This window comes from Crinia signifera, chromosome 4 (assembly GCF_055691185.1).
Source record: "Crinia signifera chromosome 4, ASM5569118v1, whole genome shotgun sequence".
Classification (NCBI taxonomy): Eukaryota; Metazoa; Chordata; class Amphibia; order Anura; family Myobatrachidae; genus Crinia; species Crinia signifera.
The window spans coordinates 170,291,587-170,316,477 of record NC_139220.1 but is presented as its reverse complement, the minus strand read 5'-3'; the positions used below and the strand labels follow the sequence as shown (position 1 = coordinate 170,316,477).

At 42.3% G+C, this 24,891-nt stretch overlaps 1 protein-coding gene across 1 annotated transcript in view; it reads right to left on the bottom strand.

The window, feature by feature from the left end:
• The window catches only part of LAMB1 (laminin subunit beta 1), a 65,089-nt gene that overhangs the window by 3,978 nt on the left and 36,220 nt on the right, over window positions 1-24,891 (bottom strand). The window contains exons 26-32 of the mRNA XM_083182948.1: window positions 22,479-22,720; window positions 16,286-16,489; window positions 13,416-13,560; window positions 12,472-12,679; window positions 10,992-11,133; window positions 9,381-9,557; window positions 8,891-9,050 (exon numbers count right to left, since the gene is read on the bottom strand). Coding sequence (XP_083039074.1) covers window positions 8,891-9,050; window positions 9,381-9,557; window positions 10,992-11,133; window positions 12,472-12,679; window positions 13,416-13,560; window positions 16,286-16,489; window positions 22,479-22,720 — 1,278 coding nt within the window. The remainder of the gene's footprint in view (window positions 1-8,890; window positions 9,051-9,380; window positions 9,558-10,991; window positions 11,134-12,471; window positions 12,680-13,415; window positions 13,561-16,285; window positions 16,490-22,478; window positions 22,721-24,891) is intronic.

Here is a 24,891-nt window from a genome sequence, read left to right as displayed (position 1 = left end):
GTCTGAATGAATAAATGAAGATTCAAATAACCCCCTAGGATATATCGGCAGTCGACCATGCAGTGTCGACACTTTATTTGGTAATGACTCAAGGCTGCTATCAGTATTAGCACCGTGGCTAAGAGTCAGTGCCACAGTTTAACAAGTTCTGTGGGTAACTTATGTAAATGCCCGAGCTGAGGTCACTCAATCAAAGAGCACATGTCAGCACTTAAGTTCATATTAATAAAACAAACTAAGACTTTCTGGAATAAGATGACATTTGAGAACTATCTTAAACAACAAGTGACACCAAGGGGCTTAAGACCAAGGGTCTTCCCCTCTTTTGAACTGGCTACGCCATCTCTAAGATCAGAGTGGGAGAAAGCACTAACCAAATGCTCTTTTGAATTGATCAACATCTTGGTCAAACATGATGAGCTTATGTTAGAAAAATATACCACTGACATCACTGTACTCAGTAGCAAACTCAAGGCACATGAGGGATTGGAGAGGTTCCAAAGAACATATCATAAATTCAAAACTGAGATTGACAATTTAGAGAAAGAAATAATAAGCAGGAAAAAGAACAAGATGCAGCGTGATAAAAATGACTTTCTCACAGACAGAGTGTACAGGTGGAACACCAACAATAGGAGAAAGACACCACCTGCAGACCCTCTAAATTACACAACCTCAGATATAGATTCCTCTGAAAATGAATCTGCTCCGGATAGATCCTCACAAAGAACTACACAGAGGGATTTTTTAGGGGCAAGCCCTGGATATATCAGAGAAACTATAGGCAGAGAACTGGCAGGACGAGGAGGGGGAAGAAGAAAAAGAGAAGCGAGGGACTGGAGAGAGGACCCGAGAGAACAGCGGAGGTATCGGAGATAGGAGATAAACTTAAAATCATTAATCTCACGGAACACATCCTCACAGAACCACAAATAAAATTACTCCAGAAAGGCCTCTCTTTTTCACCCACCAGATCTTTCGATAGATTCACCTATGAGAAAGACGTGAACCTGTTTGCGCGAAAGCTACTGTTGAAGAAATTTTTCAGTAGAAAAGATAAAACTCAAGAGACAGATGGGACTCCCAACCCTCCGAATATAACAGAATGGGAGGGTATGCGACATATTTATGAATACTGGCACACAGAGGAAGAGAGGCAAGCAGCCTTAATACTTGAAGAGCTCCAAAGCAACATCACAGAGGACACACAATTTGAGATCACCACCAGAGAAGGGGACACCCCCACACTCAAGAAAAAGTCAACCTTCTACCCGGACTTTCACATCTGTCCGGCTGTTAAAACTTATGTTGAATTGGTTAGCAAAGACCTAGACACCTTGGAGAATAACAAACGCTCCTATCAATTTGGCAATAATCTAAGCCGAACAGAACAGAAGGCACTAAAAGAAATCAGTGGATGGAGTGATACCATTATAAAGCCCTCAGACAAAGGGGGGAATGTGGTTCTGTGGGCAAGAGATTTATATATAAAGGAAATTAAGCGCCAACTTGGCGACCGCTCCTGCTACAGACAGCTAACATTCAACCCCACAAACGATTTCTTAGAGATTTACTCCAAAATGATTGACACAGCAGCCAAAGATGGAGTCCTCACGAAAAGTCAGCACGAATTTTTGTCGGTAAGAGAGGTGCGTATACCCACCCTGTACCTTCTTCCGAAGGTGCACAAGCACGAGAAGACACCACCGGGGAGACCTATTGTCTCGGGTATTGGAGGTCTGTCCGAGAAAGCAAGTGAATTTGTGGATTTTCATCTACGCAAATATGTGGTCACCCTGCCCTCTTATGTGAGAGACACTACCGATGTCCTAAAGAAATTACAGGATGTTGTTCTGGACAAAAACTCATGGCTCATAACGTGTGACGTTGAGAGCCTTTATACGAGTATCCATCACGAACATGGTATCAACGCAACCAGATATTTCCTTAATATGGACCGTGAATCTGACTTACATGGCATAATTATCAAATTGTTACACTTTGTCCTGAATCGCAATTATTTTGTGTGTGATGAGAACTTCTACCTCCAGGTATGGGGGACTGCGATGGGGAGCACCTGTGCCCCCACGTATGCGAACCTGTACCTGGGGTGGTGGGAGCGAGAAGTTGTGTTCAGTGAAGAAAATGAGATCTATACGGACCACATCTCACTCTGGCTCAGATATATCGACGACTTGTTGATTATATGGGAGGGGAGTGCAGAAATGTTCATCAAATTCATAAACATTTTGAACATCAATAAACTTAACCGGCACCTTACGTTCGAGATGAGCCAAACAGAAGCAAACTATTTAGACCTGCACTTGGTGATTGAGGAAGATGGATCCATCTCATCGGATTTATACCGCAAAAAAACTGCCACTAACTCCCTACTTCACTATACGAGTGCGCACTTCCCACCGGTCATTAAGGGGCTCCCCAAAGGGGAATTTTTGCGTACAAAACGGAATTGCTCACAGACAAACACCTTTGAAAAGAGGGCTGGAGAACTAAGTGATCGCCTTCAGGAAAGGGGATATAGCAAGCGAACCATCAAGACAGCATACAAAGATACCATGAAAGTTAGTAGAGAACAACTCCTTGCTCCCTCAAAGAAAAACATGAGGAATTCTGGACAGAATGAGAAGATTCGTTTTATTGGCACATATTGCCAGGAATGGAAGGAAATTCAGAAAATTCTTAATAACCATCTGAATGTGTTACAAACGGATCAAGATCTATCCCCACTTTTAGGGGATAAGATACAAATAAGTTGGCGTAGGAGTAAAAATCTCCGAGACACTCTGGTTCACAGCCACCTAGACAAGATGACCAAGCCTAACATCAGAAAAAAAGGGTCATACAAATGTGGCACGTGCAAAGCATGCCCCTTCATGAACTCCAAGAATTCCTACCAAGATAAATTCCAAAAAGAATGGAAGATAAAAAACTACATTACCTGTGATACGGCAGGGGTCGTATACAACTTACAATGCCCGTGTCAGAAAGAATACATAGGGAAGACAACTAGACCCCTCAAGAGAAGAATTTTGGAACATGTTGCCAGCATCAGGAATGCCCCCAGGGACAGACAAGCAATGAAAACCCTGACACCAGTGGCCCGCCACTTTTATAAATATCACAACAGCAACCCAAGTGGGTTGAAGGCTTATGGCATGTTGAAGGTGGACCTGGGAATCCGTAGAGGTGACCTGGATGGTGAACTCCTGAGACAGGAAACCAGGTTGATTTTCCTAATGGACACCATGTCACCTAAGGGTATAAATGAGGAGAACAAATTCTCAGCATTTCTCTGATAAACCTCAACTCCATCCAATTTTTTGCACCCTCCTTTCCTCTCAAACTCCTCATATGGGCTGCTCCAATTCTGCCTCAAATCCCGTTTCTCTGTTTTTGTCTTTACTTCTGTGTTTATTTTTATTTTTATTTTTACTTTTGGTTGTTGTTCTGACCTCTCCAATCCCATATAATGCCTCTTATCACTATCCAGGGGCCACGGACCTGCGACATATATGCTGTTACTCCTTCATACGCTTCATCATTGTAGAAACAGCGGCAAGACACACATGCTTAAGAAGCACATAACATTATGACAGCTTCAGTATACATATTGAAATATCGCTGGTCCAGTGCCTGACAGATATTTAGAAACCATCTCTTCCTCCCCCTCATCCCATGTACCTTGTTCATTCATCATCTTCCAGCGGGAACACGCTAAATCATTACCCCCTTATACGTATCCTACGGTCCTTGTGCACATCATGCGGAGATAGGAGTATCCACCTCATGTTAGTATAGATGTGTACTCTTGCCGTATTACTTGAAGATAAATTGATCAGTGTAACAGCTGTAGGGTTGCCGGTTGGTATTATGATCTACAACTTTTTTGTAGATTTATCACTACACAATTACAAGTATTATGTCTTACGGGATAACTCATCAGATGAGTTGCTATATAGGCCAATATGGGCCCTTACCTTCTAATATTTCTTAAATATCCCCTTCCCTTTTATTTCTCTATTCACATGAGTTTTCGTTCTGTTTTGGTTTGCTGCATACTTCACCTGTTTTGAATTCAACACATCTCTTCCCACACTTTATTTTTTATACTCTATCTCTTATAACTCATTTTGGCATAATGTATGCTTCACACTGTATTATCACTGTACGTATTATGATTCGATACAGACTCACCTCATTTTACACCTATCTACTCTAAACACCAATATATTTAAGATCACAATCATATAACACTTTATTATATTCCTGATCACTTCTCTTTACACTTGTCACATCCTGATGTACTACTAACTTGGCTCATTACGTATTTTGAGAATGAGCATCCTACCTACACCTCTCTGACAGTGAGGTTTGCATTGTCAGAGGAATACCAGACTGTTTCCCACTATATATCTTTTATTTACTTTCTCTTGGACATATTTAGCAATCACACTTTATGATTGGCCTCCCACTATATATTATATTTTATTATATATATATACATATATTTGTTTTATTACTTTCCTATTTCTTCCTGGCCACATCCAGTAATTACGTAATACAACTGGCCCCATCGAGGCAATATCTGTCAATCACTTTTCATGTATAACTATTAGACGGGATATCATCACGACTATATACTGATACATTTTGTATCATGCCATAATATATATCCTGCATCCTGACTCCACTTTGACTAATTGAATTATGCTCCCAGAGATCGGGTCCAGTCGGACCTACAGAGGCACAGTATCATGATGCCATAGAACTAACAGCGTCAGCAAGAGCGGACTTTTAGGACATATACTGTAAAAGATACGAAGATATACACAGCATATATATTTAATATTTGGTACGATATGAAGAAGGGGAGGAACACATCCCGGCGTGATTTGTATGCGGTGAGAACCCCCATTGGTTACACGCGAGACACGGGGCTGGGAGAGATGTGTAGAATCCTATTAGATTGCGGCACTCATGAATAAATAATGAGAGCCGGGATTGGTCACACATTATAGCCGTCAATGACCAGGGGGAACATTACCATCCAATAACCTTTAAGCCACACGCGGCGAATAGCCGTGATTGGTGAACCCTGCCCGACGGCAGGTTTAAAAGGAGCTTCCGGGTATCGGGTCTGGTTGGCCTTGAAAAAGCTAATTTGCGAAGCGTACGCCGGCTAGCGGTGCGCTGTTTGGCGACGCACTCTGTTAGAAATGTATTTTGATCTGTAAATCTTTTCCCACAGGCTATTAGGTAAAAACCCGATTATAGGGCTTTACCTGCAAACACCCTAGATTTATAAGGTGCACTGCCTCATTGTAATATATAATCCTGGTAGCAGACCGATTTTTGAAGTCTACCCAGACGGCAGTGCTGACATGTGCTCTTTGATTGAGTGACCTCAGCTCGGGCATTTACATAAGTTACCCACAGAACTTGTTAAACTGTGGCACTGACTCTTAGCCACGGTGCTAATACTGATAGCAGCCTTGAGTCATTACCAAATAAAGTGTCGACACTGCATGGTCGACTGCCGATATATCCTAGGGGGTTATTTGAATCTTCATTTATTCATTCAGACAGCAGATCCGACATGCAGCCTTGATTACTATACTACTGAACATATATAGTGCTGCAAACACAATATTGATACTGTTACCATAATATGTATCCTGTACAAACAAACATAGTATAACGATCACTTTGAAGACTCTGCAGGCACAGCCACGGTGCTGAAATCCACAGCTTATTGCGAGTCTTAGCCAGCCTTGTGTTAGCCCTGTTTTGTTAAAGCAGACTCATAACTGTAAACCATTTGTAAATCATTATTGGTACTTGAGGGACATTACGTCCACCTGCCCACATTTGAACATTAAATATACATGTGACTGCGCCAACGTTCCAAAACTGTGCTCCATCTCTGACTGTCTATAAAGTGGAATTAAAACCACTAATTTCAGCATTATTCTGTTTTGTTAAAGCAGATACATAACTGCAAACCATTTGTAAATCATTATGGGTATTTGAGGGACATTACGTCCACCTGCCCACATCTGAATATTAAATATACATGTGACTGCGCCAACGTTCCAAACTGTGCTCCATCTCTGACTGTCTATAAAGTGGAATTATAACCACTAATTTCAGCATTATTCCGTATTACTTTACAATTTCTCGAACATTACGCTGTTACTGTGGAATTAAGACCACTCCTAAATATAATTGACTGTGGAATTATAACCACTTAATCTAACACAACGTCTTTTGTATGTGGAATTATAACCACCCCTTGATATATTCGTACATTAATAACGCTGGAGTGACCCAGGAACGGGGGCCCCCTTTAATGTGGAATTATAACCACCCCTTGACACAGCGATATTCATACAATGCTAATGCTGGAGTGACCCTATGAACCAAGGGCCGTGCTGATGCAGTTATTTTGGTGATACACATATACAAACTTTTGGACGTAGCACAGTCATACGGGCATATATTTTTGTGAATAACAGGTGGTTGCTTCAAAATATATTTGCAGCTCACTATATATAAGCACTTGGCATTTGACTTACAGATTTGGTAACTCGAGTTCCCTCAAACCTGAGACTGTCACATTTTGCCACTATCTGACACTGGTTCCGTGAGACCCCTATTTTAGGATAGTATTAAGCAATATAGCATCCAAATAGGGTACACAGGATATACAGTGCCTCGATAGTTTTGATTCATTATTCAGATAGCCTGATACGGGCATTTCTCTTTCTGAAGGGTCATAACATTATAAACCTGTGAGGACATATCCGTATATAAATTGAAATAGAACAGTTGACAGTGCGTCGCCATCCAGCCACCTTATTTTAAACACTTTTATTCTATCTTTCTGTCTATCACTTCTATTTAATGTTTTCTGTGTTTTATATTTCGCAAGTTTTTAAACGATGAATTAAAAGTTAAATATTATTGTATCAATTTTCATTTTTTGTAACAGGTGCACCACACCAGGGACAACCTTTTTCTCTTGTTTCCTCTGAAACATTGTGTCCATGTATACGTTGTTGTCCAGTGGTAGCACACCTCCGAAGTCTAGATTATAGACACAGTACATTACTTTTTACATACGGGGGTCCTAACAGTGTCCCTTTAATCTTAGAGGACAGTCCTGTGCGAGTGACAAACAACCCTGTCCCCCTTTCAGACATACGCTAGTCCCGGGTTGATGCACGTTCATGTGAAAAACCTGTGATTTTCGCGTATGTCTGAAAGGGATGTCAGTCAGCTTTGGCGAAGCATGGACATTCTTAAAACTTGGACCGTGTCTTGAGAACTGCATTTGGGAACCTCTGTAATAGTGGAAAATCTGTGTTTGAATTAGTTGGTCCACTAAGCACTAGGAAGCATTACACACTTGTATATATAAATGCAAAACTGTAAATATTAAACAGTGTTTTGTGTTTAATGTAAAGGAAATGTCCCTTTATATTACTTGTGCCTAGTGGAGGCTTTTGAGGCTGCCTTACAGATGCCTAAACAGGCTGCAGACTGGTCCTGGCCCTAGAATGACAACTTGCATCTTGTCAGTACTGTGAGAAGGGAGGCAACTTACTTTGCCCACAATAATAGCACCAGTCAGTAGCCAAAGAGTCTTGCACACAGAGCTGCCTCACATGAGGAACCGATCCATCCGCTACTGTTTGCAGATACTCTGGCAAGGCAGTTAGATATAAACTAGCCCTATAGGTACGGTTGCTATATTATTGCTTTAAAAAGGGACATATCTGAAATCAGCCAATCACAGAATCTTTCTAATCCATGTCTCCATTTCATAATAATAAAAACAAATACAGTAAGATACACGCTACCCTGCTGAACATTGTGAAGGATTCTCTTTATCTCCCATGGTATGAGTGTACCCCAACTAGACGAATAAGATGCATGGTAAATTATGTACAGTATACTGTATCTACAAGCTCCTATAATATGACAGGTGTTAAGTTTTCCAGGTATCTGAGCTTAGCATGAGAACATTGGGCCTAATTCAGCTTCAATTGTAGTTTTGATATTATTCGCAAAACTACAACAACATTTTGCAGCCACATCTCTTTTGTGTGAGTGCTTAGCTATACAGTGAAGTGATTGCACATTAAGGGCGGGATGTTGTAACATCCGCGCCCATTATCGCCGGCTATCGCATTATTAATAACGGCATATGCTGTAACATATGCCGTTATTAACGCAAGGGACAGCTCTTGCGATAAGAGCTGTCCCTTGCGATGCGGTGCCGGCACTGGACTTCCGGGTCTGTGACCCGGGAGTCCATCTGCGCATGCGCAGACCCCGGCGCCGGCCGCAGGGCACGCTGGGAGGGATCCGTGACAGATCCCTCAAACAGCGCTGCGGTAAGAAGCCCATAGGCTTCTGCAGGGAATCGTCAGCTTTTGCCGACGATTCCCTCCGCAGCGCTGCCACTGCGGAGGGGGCATATAGCATATAGAAATGCGGTAAAAACCCCGAAAACGGGGTTTTTACCGCATTTCTGCTTTACAGAATCTCCCCCTAAGGGTAGCCCCCTGGCTGTGAAGCCAGGTGCATGGTCACCATATTTCGGGCGTCAGAGACTGCGTGTGACATCACGCAACCACCATGGCCCACCAGTATGCACTGGGTCGTCCCCACTCTGATAATCCGCCCCCATTTTGATCTTTAAACTGTGAATGTATTGTAACAAATTTAATCTCTGTCTAAGTGCTTGCGCACTGGTGCATGTGCAGATTGCCGAAAATTGCTCTTAGCGACTTGTACTGAATTAGGCCCATTGTACATATACAAAATGTAAAATGAAAAACTAAATCACATTCTAAAAATGTACCTTTAAGCAAGCCTAATTTCTTGTTTGCTTTTGTTAACAAGGCTTTCGCTTCCTTTTGAAGTTGTTCTGCTTTATTTCTGGCCTCTGCAGAATCTTCAGCTTTTTTTGCTATCAAGTCCTCAACTTTCTTATACTTGTTATTAAGCTCATTGTCCAAAACCTGTAATACAAGAGACATGTTATACATCTGGATAAATTGTCTTTTCTGAACAGTTGTAACTCTTCTTTGTCCCATATCTTCTACCAACTCCCTGAAGGGAAAAATTACTGTTTAAGAGTTTTCCCAAAAATGGGCAGACAAAATGGGAGGGTATAAATGTGGCCCATCATAATTTGTGAATGAATCCTTTACAATACTGTCCCTTGCACAACTTCATAGCTTCAACAGATTTTGCGCTAGTTTATCTCCAGCTTCCCTTGACTGAAATGCTATATAAGGTCTTAAAATGACTGCTTTTCATGGACTAAAAAACAACAATCATAGACAAACCTTCTTCACTCCATCAGCATTTGCTTTCACATCTTTAACAGACTTTTCAACCGAATGTAACGTCTCAGAGTTGGCTGTTGACTTCTTTATTAGATCGCCAAGACTTTTTTCCAGTTGAGCAATACGTTGGGTGGCATTATTTAATGTTTCTTCTGAAACTGCTGCTTCTGATTCAATCTATAGATGAAAACATTAAACTAATTAACATAAAAAAAAGACATTTAAATAAATGAAAGGAAACCACTGAGAACATACAGCTCTTTCATAAGCATCATTGAACCTCATTCTGCTTGGGTCGTATCTGTGTCCTATGTGCAAAGTACCATTGTTCAGAACTTTGCACATGTGCAGGACCCATTCTTTGCATGCATGAGAATTACTGACAGTCTGATGCTATTTGTGGGTGGCGACAGCCTCCAAATATGAAAAAGGAGGAGTGTCACTGCTGTTTGGGGAGAGGGAAGTCTGGATGGAGATTTCCTGGTCGCTTACAAAGATCTGCGACGACTGGTTTGTAAAATCCGACTAGTGTTGCAAGTTGCCAGATTGTATCGCAGTGAGTCGATGATGGGTACTAGAATGCAGCTCTGATCATTACTTCAGCCGGAAGCATCTACTTGTAATAGATGCCTCCTGCTGCATTTACATACACTGCTATCACTGCTGCTTCCAAACCTAGTTAGCCACAGTATGCTGTAGAGCATGTTATGGGGTAGAGTCGACCCAATTAGCTGAAGATGGCACATTTTTCTGGGCATCTTGTACCTCCATAAGTGCAAGAAAAATTGACCTCAGAAGGCACAGTAGCTGCCAGTACCCATTTTTGTAGCTCCGACAGATCCATATGGGGTTTTATCTCATAATCTGATTAATAGAAGTCAGAGTCCTCTCACCCATACATATAGTAAATAGAGCTCCATTTGTTTCAAGAGTTTCTCATTACAAATTGATAATACTAGTTTTGACATCATTTGTGTTCCTGTAAAAGGACAGTTTTCAATAATACTTCTGAGTTTTCTTTGCGCCCAAAATAAAGAACACGTGTCCACATACATCTAGCCTCATTTTGCATTAAACAGCTCTTCTAGACGCACCACATGGTATTGCCGGGAGTATTTTTCACGGCTATATCTGCATAGGAAATGCTACAATACAGTTTTCCAGAAAAATTTGAACATTCCATTTCTTATGCAGTTTTGGAAAAAAAAACATGCTATTAAATGGGTATAGTTCCCCAAAAAAGAAGCCCAGTGCTGCAGAGTCCCTCACAGCTCACTCACTATGTATAATGTGACTTGTATTGCTCCTTGGATTTCATTTTGAAATCGATGGGCAATCAACTTGTGAACCAAATGGAAACTGAAAACACTTGAAGCACTGTGCTGTATTGTATAGTTAAATACAAATGCAAACAGTTTCTAAAGAACACACACAATTTAGACACTAGCGGTCTTTATTGTCACCTATTTTGGTAAACACCCCTCTGCTTTCTCAAATGCTGCCATGCGTCATACACATATGCAATAGCTCCAACATAAGTTCATAAACAAAAAACAACAAAAGAAGACTACAAGCAGTCTCTTCTAATAAATCAAGTTATTTTTGACTTACGGAAGTGAGTAGGTTATTTGTTCCTTTTATATTGTCATCTGCTTGCTTAATGGCTTCTCCAGCTGCATTTTGGGCCCTGCCTGCTTCCTTTAGCGCTTCCATTACCATATCGGCTGTTTCCTTAATATCTGACGCACTCTTCCTGTAATCAGAAAGCAAATAAACTATTTAAAAGTGTTTATTTTAAGAGGCCATAGACTAACCCTTATTTGCCATTGTTAAACATTCCACCATTGTGTTACCTCCTAGGAGAATAAAATATTATACACAAAAGACAATCCAATTTACTGTAGAACACTGTAATTCATGTACTGTATATACTGTAAGAATTTACTGGTACTTGTGTAGTTTCACGGCGCCAGTATGGCGCCGTGCGTCTGAGTCCCCTTGCGGGGCGGGCTCGCTTCGCTCGCCCACGCTACGGGCTCGGTGGCTTGCCACGCTATTTAAAATCAACTCCATGCCAACATGGATAGTGGGGGTATGAACTATCCATGTTGGCATGGAGTTAAGTTACTTTTTTTGACTTATTTTGTGGCGAGCGTAGAACCCGGAAGTAGCACGGCACCATGCTGGCGCCGTGAAACTACACAAGTACCAATTTACTTTTAGCAGAGGGTGAAATTTATTTTACTTTTCCACAAAATTTGATTCCCTGTAATTATATTTAGAAGAACGCCAGAATATAGACAGATGTGAGAGATGGTCAGATAATTAAGTGTCAACATCTTTGTGGGATATGTTAAATATTGGCTAAAAATTCCAGCATCGCTCACATTGTGTAAAATTTGTGTAAAAAAGATTATATTTCCTGTATAAGGTAAACATTACAGGTCATGATGATGAATAAAAGTGTTTGTCAAAATGGGTATAAAATTGCCAAGCAAATTCACTTGGCACTCAAAGGGTTAAGGGTTCTCCATAAATATTTAAAGCAGACAGGAGTGTGTTAAATCCCACTCATTACTAAAGACCGTCTGTTGCATGCTAAAGTAAAACAGGTTGTTTTTTGTTCCCACTATTATACTGTATGCAGTGTTCAAAATTAATGTTGTGCATTAAATGCTGAAGACCATTTAAATTCCCTGTGATGTCACAGGATTTCAAGCCTGGCAAATGTAGAGCTTAATTTCTGTTAGATCCAATTTCCATTTTATCTACTAGTGCTGAAAATATTGGAGAACTACTGGGAATATCTAGTCGCCTTATGAACACTTAAGGGAAAACACTTACTGCAAATTACAGATGAAGCCATGCTCATCATTGCTGCGCCAATCACCATTTGCGACTCCTTTGGTGATTGGTGCAATCTCATCGCGACACATTCTCTCCTGCGGCTCATAGAAATGCATTGAGCGGAGATATCGCAGCGTGGAGATTCTGTGCGGCGGGTGCAAATTTGGTGCCTCAAACAAGCACAAGTTTCTGGATCGCTGCAAAGATGAACGTGGCTACATCTGTAAGTGAACATATTAATTACCTGGATTTTTTCGCTTCATCTAAGAGAGACTCTGCCCGGGCTATATCACCAGCGCTTTGCTCAAGGATGGTTTCCACATCAGAAAGACTTTCCACACGCTCACGTATATCCTCAGTGAGAGCCTGTAACTGCTCAGGTGTGGTGGGCATCTCCATTTTCAAAACCTCATTGGCAACAGTTTCTATACTATCAAGGTCTGCTCCATCCTCTATATAAACCACAAAAGAAGATCAATTATAAGAATTCCAATCTGACTAGAACAGTACTGAAATTTGGCAAAGGAAATATTTGAATTTTAATGCATTCAGGGCCCGATTCAAAGTGGACGAAGTGTTGGTGTGTGCACAGATGAGCGATTATTTGGTACTTCGCATGTACGAAAAGTTTTGTAATACAATATGTTGCATGTGTACCACTAAGTGTTGAATACGAAGTCACTTGCAATAAAAGCTGGCGGTATACAGTACAAATATGGGCATTCCTTGGTGGTGACTGGAAGGTGGTCTGAAATGTTCACAATAGGCTGGGTGTGTAACTGGAGCATATAGGGTGTGTCATTAAATGCAGCTGGGTTCCCAAATGCAGATAGACAACCACAATGGCCATATTTAGGTGGATTTGAGCAATGGTGCACCTATGGTGGATTGTTCAGAAGCCCCAAAACTGTTGCACTGTCCGTATACACTGAATGTGGGCATCTCAGTACCTGCACTCTCTGGTACACAAGGGGGGAGCAGAAAATACCATTTTCATATTACCACAACTGCGAATTAGTAAAAAAATTGCAAAAGCGAATGCAACTGCGACCACCTCTGAATCCGGCCCATAATTCACAAATAAAATATATACCTCAAAAATACAATATTTTACATCACTTTACTTTTCTAATTAGTTATATTCTGCAAATCGTAATAATGGAATAATGAAATATACAATATACATACGCATTAAAAAGTCCCTGATTTGTTTGATGAGATTTCTTAGATCTTCATTGCTTTTGTCCACTTTTTCCCTTGTTGCGTTTGCTTTGTTCAGAACACTTTGAGCATTCTGCTTTGCTTCCTCTGCTCTTAACTTTGATTCAGCAACCTACAGTATTAATACAAAAAGAAGTAAAAATTAACAAATAAGCCACTACCAATTATACTGGACATTAAGATTTTGCATTGAGCCTCAGCCTGCAAAAGGTTGGTGCTTATACAACTACCTGCGCTCTTAGGGTTCCCCAAGCGCCAGAATGCTTCTCTAGTCTCAAGCAATGCATACGCAGTCAACGTATGTCAGGGCTTCCTGCGACTTCTAATTCCACTATTAAGCTGGCATCATACCCTTCGGCTGCGTCTACACATTGCCTTTTGAAATCGGGTCCTCCGCCGGCCCCCTGGAAAGGTGGGCAACCCTCCCGGATTCTGGGGGACCCCTACGCCACCCCCCAATTGCAGCGTCTTCCCCCTTACCTCTCTGCATTTAAATGCCGCAATCCGCGGGCCTCAGAGGAGGGGGAGGAGCTAAAATGGCACAATCGTGCCATTATAGCCCCGCCCCCTCCATGGAGATCCGTGAATTGGGTTATTTTACTTCATGGGGGGCGTGGCTTAATGAAGGCATGCTCAAGCACCGCCCCCCAAACTGCAGGTGGAAGTCTCCTCTCCGGGAGGAGACTGAAAAAGTTGGCAACCCTGCTTTTGGCAGGTCCCTTTTATAAGGGACCTGTTTGGCAGGAAGGAGACTGCACATGTAAAGGGCACCATACATCAGCAATTAATTGTGACAATTTTCAGATATGGAGATGATTGCCACAATTAATTTTAGATGTGTGGGCTCCCCCTTTTGGCAATCCCAATCAAAATCGCCAATCGATTGCTTAATCAGGTTTTTAAACATGTTTAATAATCTGGTATTATCTGCAGATCTTTTTTATATGTGTGGGCATTCCCAATTCGTCTCCTTCATCTATTTGCATTACGAACAGCAATCGATTAGGCAATTTCCAGATATGAAGATGCAATCTTTAGATGGAAAAATCTGCCGATCACTGAAATAAATCTGTAATGTGTGGGCAAAGTCAGATAGATTGTAAAATCCATTTATCTGGCCAAAAAATCCCTGTATCTGGAAATCCATAAATTGTGATTGCTGATGTATGGGGCCCATTAGTCTATGGCTACATCTACACATTTCCTTTTAGCAGGATGCAGTTGAACAGAAGCAGTTTAGAAGGATGCTTAAGGGCCCCATACATCAGCAATTAATTGTGACAATTTTCAGATATGGAGATGATTGCCACAATTAATTTTAGATGTGTGGGCTCCCCTTTTGGCAATCCCAATCAAAATCGCCAATCGATTGCTTAATCAGGTTTTTAAACATGTTTAATAATCTGGTATTATCTGCAGATCTTTTTTATATGTGTGGGCATTCCCAATTCGTCTTCTTCATCTATTTACATTATGAACAGCAATCGATTGGGCAATTTCCAGATATGAAGATGCAATCTTTAGATGAAAAAATCTGCTGATCACTGAAATAAATCTGTAATGTGTGGGCAAAGTCAGATAGATTGTAAAATCCATTTATCTGGGCAAAAAATCCCTGGATCTGGAAATCCATTAATTGTGATTGCTGATGTATGGGGCCCATTTCACATAAAAGCCTGCTGCATCCTCCTAAACAGGATGTGTGTAGACACAAGAAGCTTCATCCTTCTAAACAGGATCCTGTTCAACAGCATCTTGTCAAAAGGCAATGTGTAGCCACAGCCTTAGGAGTAGCATGATAAGTCCCAATGCCATTCTGTACAGGGTTATTTTGTGCCGAAGGAAGGGCACACATTTTATGGCAGGGAGCCACTGCTGCAAACTCCCACTCCCTCATTTAGTGGGAACCATCCTAGGCTAAATCAATCAACTCATACGAATTTTAAAAAGGTCACATATTTTGTTTTAGGGCCATTCAAATATTTTTTATTAACACTCAGAATGGTATGTACTGATCATCATCCACTCATATCTTTGGAAAAATTGCTACTTTAACTATGCTGTATTTCCAAAGGGTGTACCACATGCTGCTATTGTACATAATATGTGCTTGCAGGCCTCCAATCCACCTCATGTCATAGCAAATACAACATGAATCTTATAATTAATCTAACTAGCTAAGCCCGCTCGAAGCAAAAGCTTCGAAAGCTAGTCTGCTACCTTGCGATTGTCTCTGTGTTTCTGTATGTGTGAAAGAGAACGAGATGTAGTTTCACTCTCTTCCAGCAGATGGCAGTGTTTTGGTTACACACGGAAACTAGACGAATACATATAAAAGATTGTTTGCTATATAAAAACACTAGTAGAGCATACACATGTGTCCTCATACACCTGGTGCGAGTGAGCGGACAGATCCTGTGCAGCTCTGCTAGTGTTGGTCATCTTTTCTCCCGAAAAAAGGTTTTATTTTCAATATGGTGCAACTAGGATGCACCAGGAGATTCTACCGATTAATTTAATACAATACTTTTAGAGACTCAGTTGCCCACAGATATACAAATGTCACTGATCATATTAATCAGCAGTCTCATGGTGGTATCCCAGATGCATTTTTGACAAAAGAATAAAACACGAAAAGACATGCGACACCAGGAAAGTCTCACGGAGCTTGGTGTGCCAAGAGGGGCACTTTGGTGCGATTGCAGCAATGATGAATGAGGACACATCTTTTTAGAAAATATACCCATTTTACTAAATCTTTATCATCAGTAGGCCTGGCATATACATTCTTCATGCAAACTAACCCTTAAATTCAAAGTTTAAGTTGGAACACTTACTAATTTAGAGAGTTCCTCCACTTCAGACATTGCACTCAGAATCTCTTTGTCAAAATTTGTAGCAGTTTTCCAGGCAGTATTTGCCACCGTCACCAAACCATCACAACCATCCCCTCCACATCTCCTCTTGCCACCTTCTGTCAAGCAGCCAGGCCCTCCACATGGTGAATCCTCACATGTTTCTCCAAATTTTGTTCCACAAGTCTAAAGAAAACCAGAAAAAAACTTAAATGTGATGAAGCTGCTTATACATCATATTGACTAACATTCACACACTTTGCCATTTCACATCCTACCATTAAATTAGTAAAACATTTTTCTACAGTTATATACTGTATATGAGCATATTGAAGGCCTTGCATTTGCCATATGAAGTATTTATATCATATATTTTACACTTCAAGCTACATTTATTTGCATGTGCAATATTACAAGAATGTCTTTTCACTTAAAAGAAAAGGCAAAAACAGCCCCAGGGGTTTTAATATGCTTTGGATATTTCTACATTCTTTTGGTCGAAATGAAGCAACCTTGAACAGTTTACATCATTTTTTCAGAGACAGAAAACTCCCACAATACTAACATTGTTCTGCCTAGTTTGAGATATGTGGACAGGATGTAAGGGAAAATGCGGCAAAAAAAAAATATCTGAAAACTTAAATATTCTGAATATGATTGTATTTCGCATACGTAAAAAGCTCCAGAATGCTTGGTTGTGGTGGGAAATGCAATCTTTATGAGGCATTAATTACCTAACAGAAGCCAATGAGCTTCTCCCTACAATTGTATCCCTCCCATCACCCCCCTTGGTGGCTGCGTCACAATACACTTGCGCTGAAGGGCTCACAGATCCTAAACCCGAAAAATTTTCTATCAAAAAGTATAGCTCATCACAATGGCCATTCTTTGCAAATTTCTAGGTACATACTGGTGTTACTTGTGCAGATAGGTACACAGTAAGTGGTGGGATGTACCCCAGATATGTACTGCAGATATGTGCAAACTTTAAATTAAATTTAGAACACTTAAGTCTTATGGTGTTACAGACAGATTCAATTGTGAATTTCCAACAAAAATATTTTCGCTTTTCAAATAAGCTATCCAATTCCATTTAATGCTAGAGTCTATGGGATCATAATTGTCAATTTGTTCTGCTGTGTGGTGACGTTAAGACTGGGAGTTCTTAAGGCGAAATTAAGAAATTCTGTAAATATTTTAAAACATTTGCCAATAAATTATAGAATGAGAGTAACACATTACTTAACATTTTCTAAATGTTTACACCAAACAACAGCCACAAAACGATATGGCAGGCCATCAGGTTTGCTTTGGTCTCAATAATAGAGAACAGAGGTTGTTTATTATATGCCTTAAACAAAATTTGGTGTGAGACATTTATAAAACTAGCATTTGTCCACGGCTATGCTTACATGCATGCCTGTTATTACTCGGACTTACCCATTTTATTAAGACTGTAGTGCCATCTAATATTGTGATATATATTTTATATTGTATTGTACACATTGATAACAAAATGTCTTTGTAAACAATATTTGCAATTTTTCCTTCAGGGATGCTTGAAGCTTCTATCCTTAGAGCTAGCCATGTAAAGCTGCCCACTGGAGAAGCAGCTGGTCCTGAGATCTAGACAGGGTCAAACTGGCCCGGTGGGGAGCCGGGGAAGTCCCCAGTGGGCCCTACCAATTCATAGCCACGCCCTCTTTTGCATGCGGGCGTGGCTACCCTCACTATCCGTCGCCGCTGCTTCTTAGGGGAGGGTACAGCTCAGCACAGGGCGCATATCTCCTAGTCCTTCCCCTTCACTCTGTCTATGATTTTGTCCTTGCCACGCCGTCAGCCAATCGGAGCATGCAGGCCGGCTCCTGATTGGCTGCGGGACCGTGAGCCAATCAGAGATCGCGGGCCGGCAGCCAATCAAGAGCCAGCCCGCGAGATATGATTGGCTCACGGAAAGGCTCATAGAAACAGTGAAGGGGAAGGAGATATGCGCCCTGCACTGAGCACTCCCCTTCCTCAAGCAGCGCGGTGGCACTGACAGCAGCAACAGGAGACACAGGAAGGACAGCAGGCCCGGGTGGACACTGGACTGGGGTGTGGGCAGGAGGGGCATGTAATGCGCTCTCCCCCCTCCTCCCCCCATAGCAGCAGCAGATGGAGACAGCAACAATGGTGAGTTGCTGGTGGGAAATTCTGGCACTGTGGGGGCATACGTGTCTCTGGCACTGTGGGGGCATGTGTGTCTCTGGCACTGTGGGGGCATGTGTGTCTCTGGCACTGTGGGGGCATATCTGCCACTGTGGGGAGCATCGAGTTATTGCCATCACAGTGTGGGGTGTAATGGGCATCAAGGTGTGCGCCATAATGTGTCATTAGCATCACAGTGTGAGGTGTATTGAGTAATTAGCATTGCGGTGTGGGGCATAATGTGTAACTGGCATCACGGTGTGCGGCATAATGTGTAATTGGCATTATGGCATTTGGCTTTTTGTGTAATGGGTATTACAAAGTTCGCTAAAATATGAAATCTGCAGGTACACAATACAATCATGGTACAGGGCACTCCCCCTTATGATAGGTCACACCCCTAAATTTTAGGCGCGCTTCAGGCGCGCACAAGCATTCCGTCTTACAGAACATTGGGGGGAGGGGGGTTGTGACACCATAAATTCCTAAACAGGTGACACCAACCCTAGTGACGCCATTGCTCACATTGATGACCACACCGACCAGCTACCCCTGCAGCTACATTTCCCTAGTGGGCCTTTAATGCCCCAGTCCGACACTGGATCTAGATCTGCAGCCCTGAGCTTTGTTGCTGGGACACAACATTATAATAGCGAAGCAATTGCTTACAGGAAACTGCAGGCACTTAAAGTGAATAGAAGGTTTAGGGGATAAAAAGGTATATGCTGTACTTGGATAAAAAGGTATATGCTGTACTCAGTCATGAAAATGTGCACATTTTAAAACATTCGATTTTGTGTAAAAAAAAAAAAAAACGTGAAAAAAAACTGCGTGTGGTCCCCCCTCCTGTGCATAACCAACCCCCGGGCTGCAAGAGCCGGTCCTGGTTTCATAAAATCACAGGAAGAAACAAGACGGGGTTCCGTGGATTTTATAAAACCAGCACCAGGCTCAAGGGCCGGTCCTGGTTCCCAAAATACGGGGGGACAAAATGACTAGGGGTCCCCCGTATTTCAAGAACCAGCACTGGGCCCAACCAGCCAGCAGGGTAATGCCACAGCCGGGGGGAGACTTTTTATACAAGTGCGCCCGGCCAAAGCATTCATCCCCCTGACCGGTCAGCATGGGCTGGGTTCCTGGGGGAGTGGGGACCCCCCAAAGAAGTGGTCCCCCCCTCCAGAACTTACCTGCCCATGCTGAAGCCCGGGGCTGTCCTCGATGCCCCTGGGCGGTGGTCATCGAGCTGATACTTGTGAAAAAAATAGGAAAACTATTGTGTATTGCTGTGGAACTGAGTCCCTGCAAGCCTGCACCACATGCAGGGACTTGGAGAACCACAAGTCCCAGCATGTGGGGCACTAAAGGGCCCGCTGGCACTTGTAGTTCCACAGTAATAAAAATAGTCAAATAAAACACACAGATGCACAATAAAAATAAAACTTTAATACATTCAAAGCCCATACATACTGATACTTACCTATCTTGTGCCCGTTGGTAGGTCCCTGGGTCCGGTGCTGGTCCGGGGCTCCAGGGCTGAGGAGTCCGGGGTCCTGGATCCGAAGAAATCCATGGGGGACCTGTGGAAGGAAATCCTACTCACCAGGTCCTCTGGCGAAGATCCCGTCATCTTCTCCGTCTCCGCCGTAGTCCACCGCATCAGCCGCCGGTACCTGATTGGAATGAGAGGCGCAGAGATGTTTCATCTTCCGCGCCTCTCATCCGAATGATTCTATTGGCCGCCTAGCGGATGAGAGGAATCATTTGGATGAGAGGCGCGGAAGATGAAACATCTCTGCGCCTCTCATTCCAATCGGGTACCGGCGGCTGATGCGGTGGACTACGGCGGAGACGGAGAAGATGACGGGATCTTCGCCAGAGGACCTGGTGAGTAGGATTTCCTTCCACAGGTCCCCCATGGATTTCTTCGGATCCAGGACCCCGGACCAGCACCGGAACCAAGGCACCGGACCCAGGGACCTACCGACGGGCTCAAGATAGGTAAGTATCAGTATGTATGGACTTTGGATGTATTAAAGTTTTATTTTAATTGTGTGTCTGTGTGTTTATTTGACTAGTTTTATTACTGTGGAACTACAAGTGCCAGCGGGCCCTTTAATGCCCCAGCATGGGCAGGTAAGATCTGGAGGGGGACCCCTTCTTTGAGAGGGTCCCCACTCCCCCAGGACCCCTGCCCATGCTGACCGGTCAGAGGGATGAATGCTTTGGCCGGGGGGACTTGTATAAAAAGTCTCCCCCCCGGCTGTGGCATTACCCTGCTGGCTGGTTCGGCCCGGTGCTGGTTCTTGAAATACAAGGGACCCCCTAGTCATTTTGTCCCCCGTATTTTGTGAACCAGGACCGGCCCTTGAGCCTGGTGCTGGTTTTATAAAATCCACGGAACCCAGACTTGTTTGTTCCTGTGATTTTATGAAACCAGGACCGGCTCTTTCAGCCCGGGGCTGGTTATGCTCAGGAGGGGGAAGCCCACGCAGTTTTTTTTTAACCCTTTTTTTGGACAGAACCATGCACAGATCACGATGGATCTGTGCATGGTTCTGTCAAATTTGCCAGCCAGAACCTGGTCTAATTTTCTGGCGATTTTTGGTAACCTTTACCAAAAATCACACCCTATTACATGTGCATGTTAGATGCTTTCCAATGGGATAACATCTGGATGCGAATTGAAGTGTGACTAAAAATCACCACTTCAAAATGTGCGATTTCGCGGCAAAAAGTGTGATTTTTTTGTCGTGAATTCGCACCTTATAAAATATGCGATTTTCGGAAAACGGCTGATTTTGCGTAAAATATCGCAATAATAGAAAAAAAAAACACATTACATTTCGCCCTAAGTGTCTGTTTGGATTTTATTGTATTAATTAAAAATTTGTTGCGCTATGATCCATTCTTTCCTTTGTTTCATATGAATCATGCACATGAATTGATGAAAGATTTACATGAAGTGTCCCTTGAGTGACAGCTCAAAAGGGTTGTATATATTTTTTTAGTATATATATTTTTTTATTATATGTGTGTGTGTGTGTGTGTGTGTGTGTGAATGTGGAGGTGCAGAAAGCGTGTGGTGTTTTGTCAATTTCTGCATACTGTAGTACTGTTTGTAGTCACAGAAATGCTCATAGCAGAGTAGGCACTTAGGGGTTTGCATTAAACAGTGAAAAAACTGGAGAAGGGGAGAAGTAAGCCCATAGCAACCAATTAGCTTTGAGGTACCATTTTTGAAGTACACAACTTTACTTCTTCCAACTGCTTGATACATCAACCACTTAGCCCCAGTTTCCCATTCCAATTGGACAGTTCACAATGGTTACCACTGCAACTGACCTACGTCACTGAGGATATAATACCTCATACAGATATTGTTGCGGGAGTTTGTACATACAATTTAGATAGATATTTAGTTAGGATTTTAGTTTTTTGTGAGAAAAGCACTTTATCCTGGTGCTTTTGTATTACAGGTTGAGTATCCCGTATCCGAATATCCGTTATCCGAATTATTCCGAAAACCATACTTTCCAGAAAGTGGAAAAAAAAAATTGTTTAGCTAAAAACTCACTGGGGACATATGTAACAGCACTACTGAGGACATGATATGTAACTGGCACTATATATGTACAAGAAAATTATTGCTTGGCATTCAAATTCAATATCTGAGATAGTACATAAATTTTGTTTCATGTTTTGAAACCTTGTTTTTTGAACAAATAAAATATTTTTGTGTGTATTTTATGTGGTAATAAAATATATTTGTGTTTGTTATGTGTTTATACAGCATAAATGCAAGATACTTCAAAATACATCATTGAAATATTAAAATATTCCAAAATACGGAATAATCCGTTATCCAAAATTCTCCTGGTCCCGAGCATTTTGGATACGGGATACTCAACCTGTATTAAAATGCTCTGCCTAGAAAGGAAAGAGAAAAAAAGGTTATGTGAAGGTCTTGATCTACAGTCATGTTACATACCATTTCAGACAGAGTTGAAAGATCCATATTCTGGACCTCGCCAGCAAGCGCATCTAAAAGCCGCGACTGCTCCTCTTGCCCTTCCTTGAAAGCAGACCGTCTTTCGTCTATGAGTTCTTCCACTTCCCTGCGTGTGGCAGCGGCATACTCAAGAATGCTATCTGGGTTAATAGCGGAGGCGTTGACTTTCTCTTCTGCCTCCAATGACATCTGGAAATATTTATTGATGCTGTCCATGGCACCTACAAACACAGCATGGAGTCCGTGTGAGCATGATATTCCATTAACTACTCTCCTGACTCCGACCAAATGTTAGGCTGGGTACACATTAGATGATAATAGGTTCATGCAGATGGGAATAATATATTGGCTAGATCGTCAGGTGTGTAGCTGCAATCGTGCGTGTCATTTGCAGTTTCGTCCCATTGGGCGTGCACCACAATCCCGGCAATTACAGCATGCATACTAAATGATGCTTTGCTCATCTGCCCACATTAACAGAGACAAGCAAAGGCTTTTTTTTAACACTGCAAAGATTTATGCCGACAATCATAATTATAAGCACATACAGTATCTTTGCCCCATGTAATGGGCCCATTATTTGCCTGGAAATGTATGCCCTCTGGAGCAGGCTTACTCAGAACAGGTTGTATCTATGGTTCTTTATTACACACCCTTAGTGAATAAAGAAATAGCATAACTTTCTTGAAACTTAGGCATACATACAGTGGCGTAAATTGCGTAAGGCAGCCCCCGCCACCTCTTGGAGGAGCGGGGGCTGCGTGGGCGCCTGCTCCTGCCCGACGCAATGAGCACTTATTACATTATGTGCTGCTGACTGTCGCGCCGTCTGCCGCTACCGCACAGGCTAGTCAGCAGCGGCATGGGTGCAGCCATGACAGTCTGACAGACTCACTGTCAGACTGTCACGTTGCATCTTGATGGGCGGGCGGCTGACCAATGGGTGGGAGGTTATGCGGGCGGGCTGCGGCTGCTGTCGAATGAGAGGGAGGACGGACATGTGGGCGTGGCCTGTCACGTAGAAGTGCTAATGAATCTATGGCTGCCCATATACATCCCGATCCCAGCGCCGCGATGTGTGCTTTGAGATGCGCGCTCCTGCGACATCTTATTGCACAGTACAAAAAGTATGGGCTGCACATACTTTTTGTACTTGCTTTTTATCGCATCGCATTGCATGCACAACGCATGCATGCGGCATGCAATGCGATTTTAGCACAGAACGCACACTGGGATCGGGGCGTGTATGGGCAGTGTGGGGGGGGGGGGGGCGCAATAAATTTTCTGGCAGGGGGGAGCAAAATTTATAGTTACGCCACTGCATACATACAATATTAAATTAGACACTAAGGGCCAGATGTATCAAGCTTCAAAAAAGTAATAAATTGGAAAGTGGAAAACCACCAGCCAATCAGCTCCTAACTGCTATGTTACAGACTGGGTTTAAAAAATGACAGGAAGCAGCTGGTCGTTGATCACTCTCTATTTTATCACTGTTTGAATCTTAACACATCTGTACCCATTTAGGAACTGGCTCAGTACAGCACGCACATAAAATTATAAATATAAGTCCATTCAAAGTCGTGAGAATTGACAGTTTTAAACTGGTTCTTTGGTGTCCCCTCCAACCAATCCCAACCACCACCCCACCATTCCCCATTATACTTACATGCTATTAACGTTTTGCTGTATATTATAAAATGGAGTGAAAACGATCATCAGAGCTGATTGACTGTGCTTGTTATGCCATTGCTGAAAGGACTGGTCAGGAGTACCGTTGAACCAGCAAAGGGAGCCATACACAACTGGTGTATTTATGTCCCACACAGCTAAACTGGAAGCGCTGTACTTAACAGCTCTCAGTATAACTCTGGGGTGGCCAAACTAGTCCTCGAGATCTACAAATGGTCCACATTTTCCAAATCACCTAGCTGTGGCAGAGCTGTAGTCCTTAGTAACTGTCAAATTTTCAAACATGCTGCATTCATTCCTATTATAGATGCACATGTTGCCTGAAAAACATGAACTGTTGGTAGATCTTGAGGACAGGTTTGGCCACCCCTGGTATAACTGAACTAAAAATGAACACAGCTATAAAGGATGTTCCCAACGTGAATGGGAGGGGAGATATTAGCAGGATTTGTCCAAACGTAGCTTTAATGTTTCACTTTGCACAACTAATTGATGACCAATGGAGCTTTTTAGCAGTCCAGTCTTAATTCAGCTACACTATGAAGTTTTAAAAATATGTCCATAAACATGCAGGATATGTATTTAAGATGGCCGGGAGACTTTCCAGCATTACAACTCTCTATGGGCGGAAAAATCCTTTACAAAGCAAAACCATGCCTTGTAAATGATTTCCCCTTTAACCCTTTGATTGCCAACATCT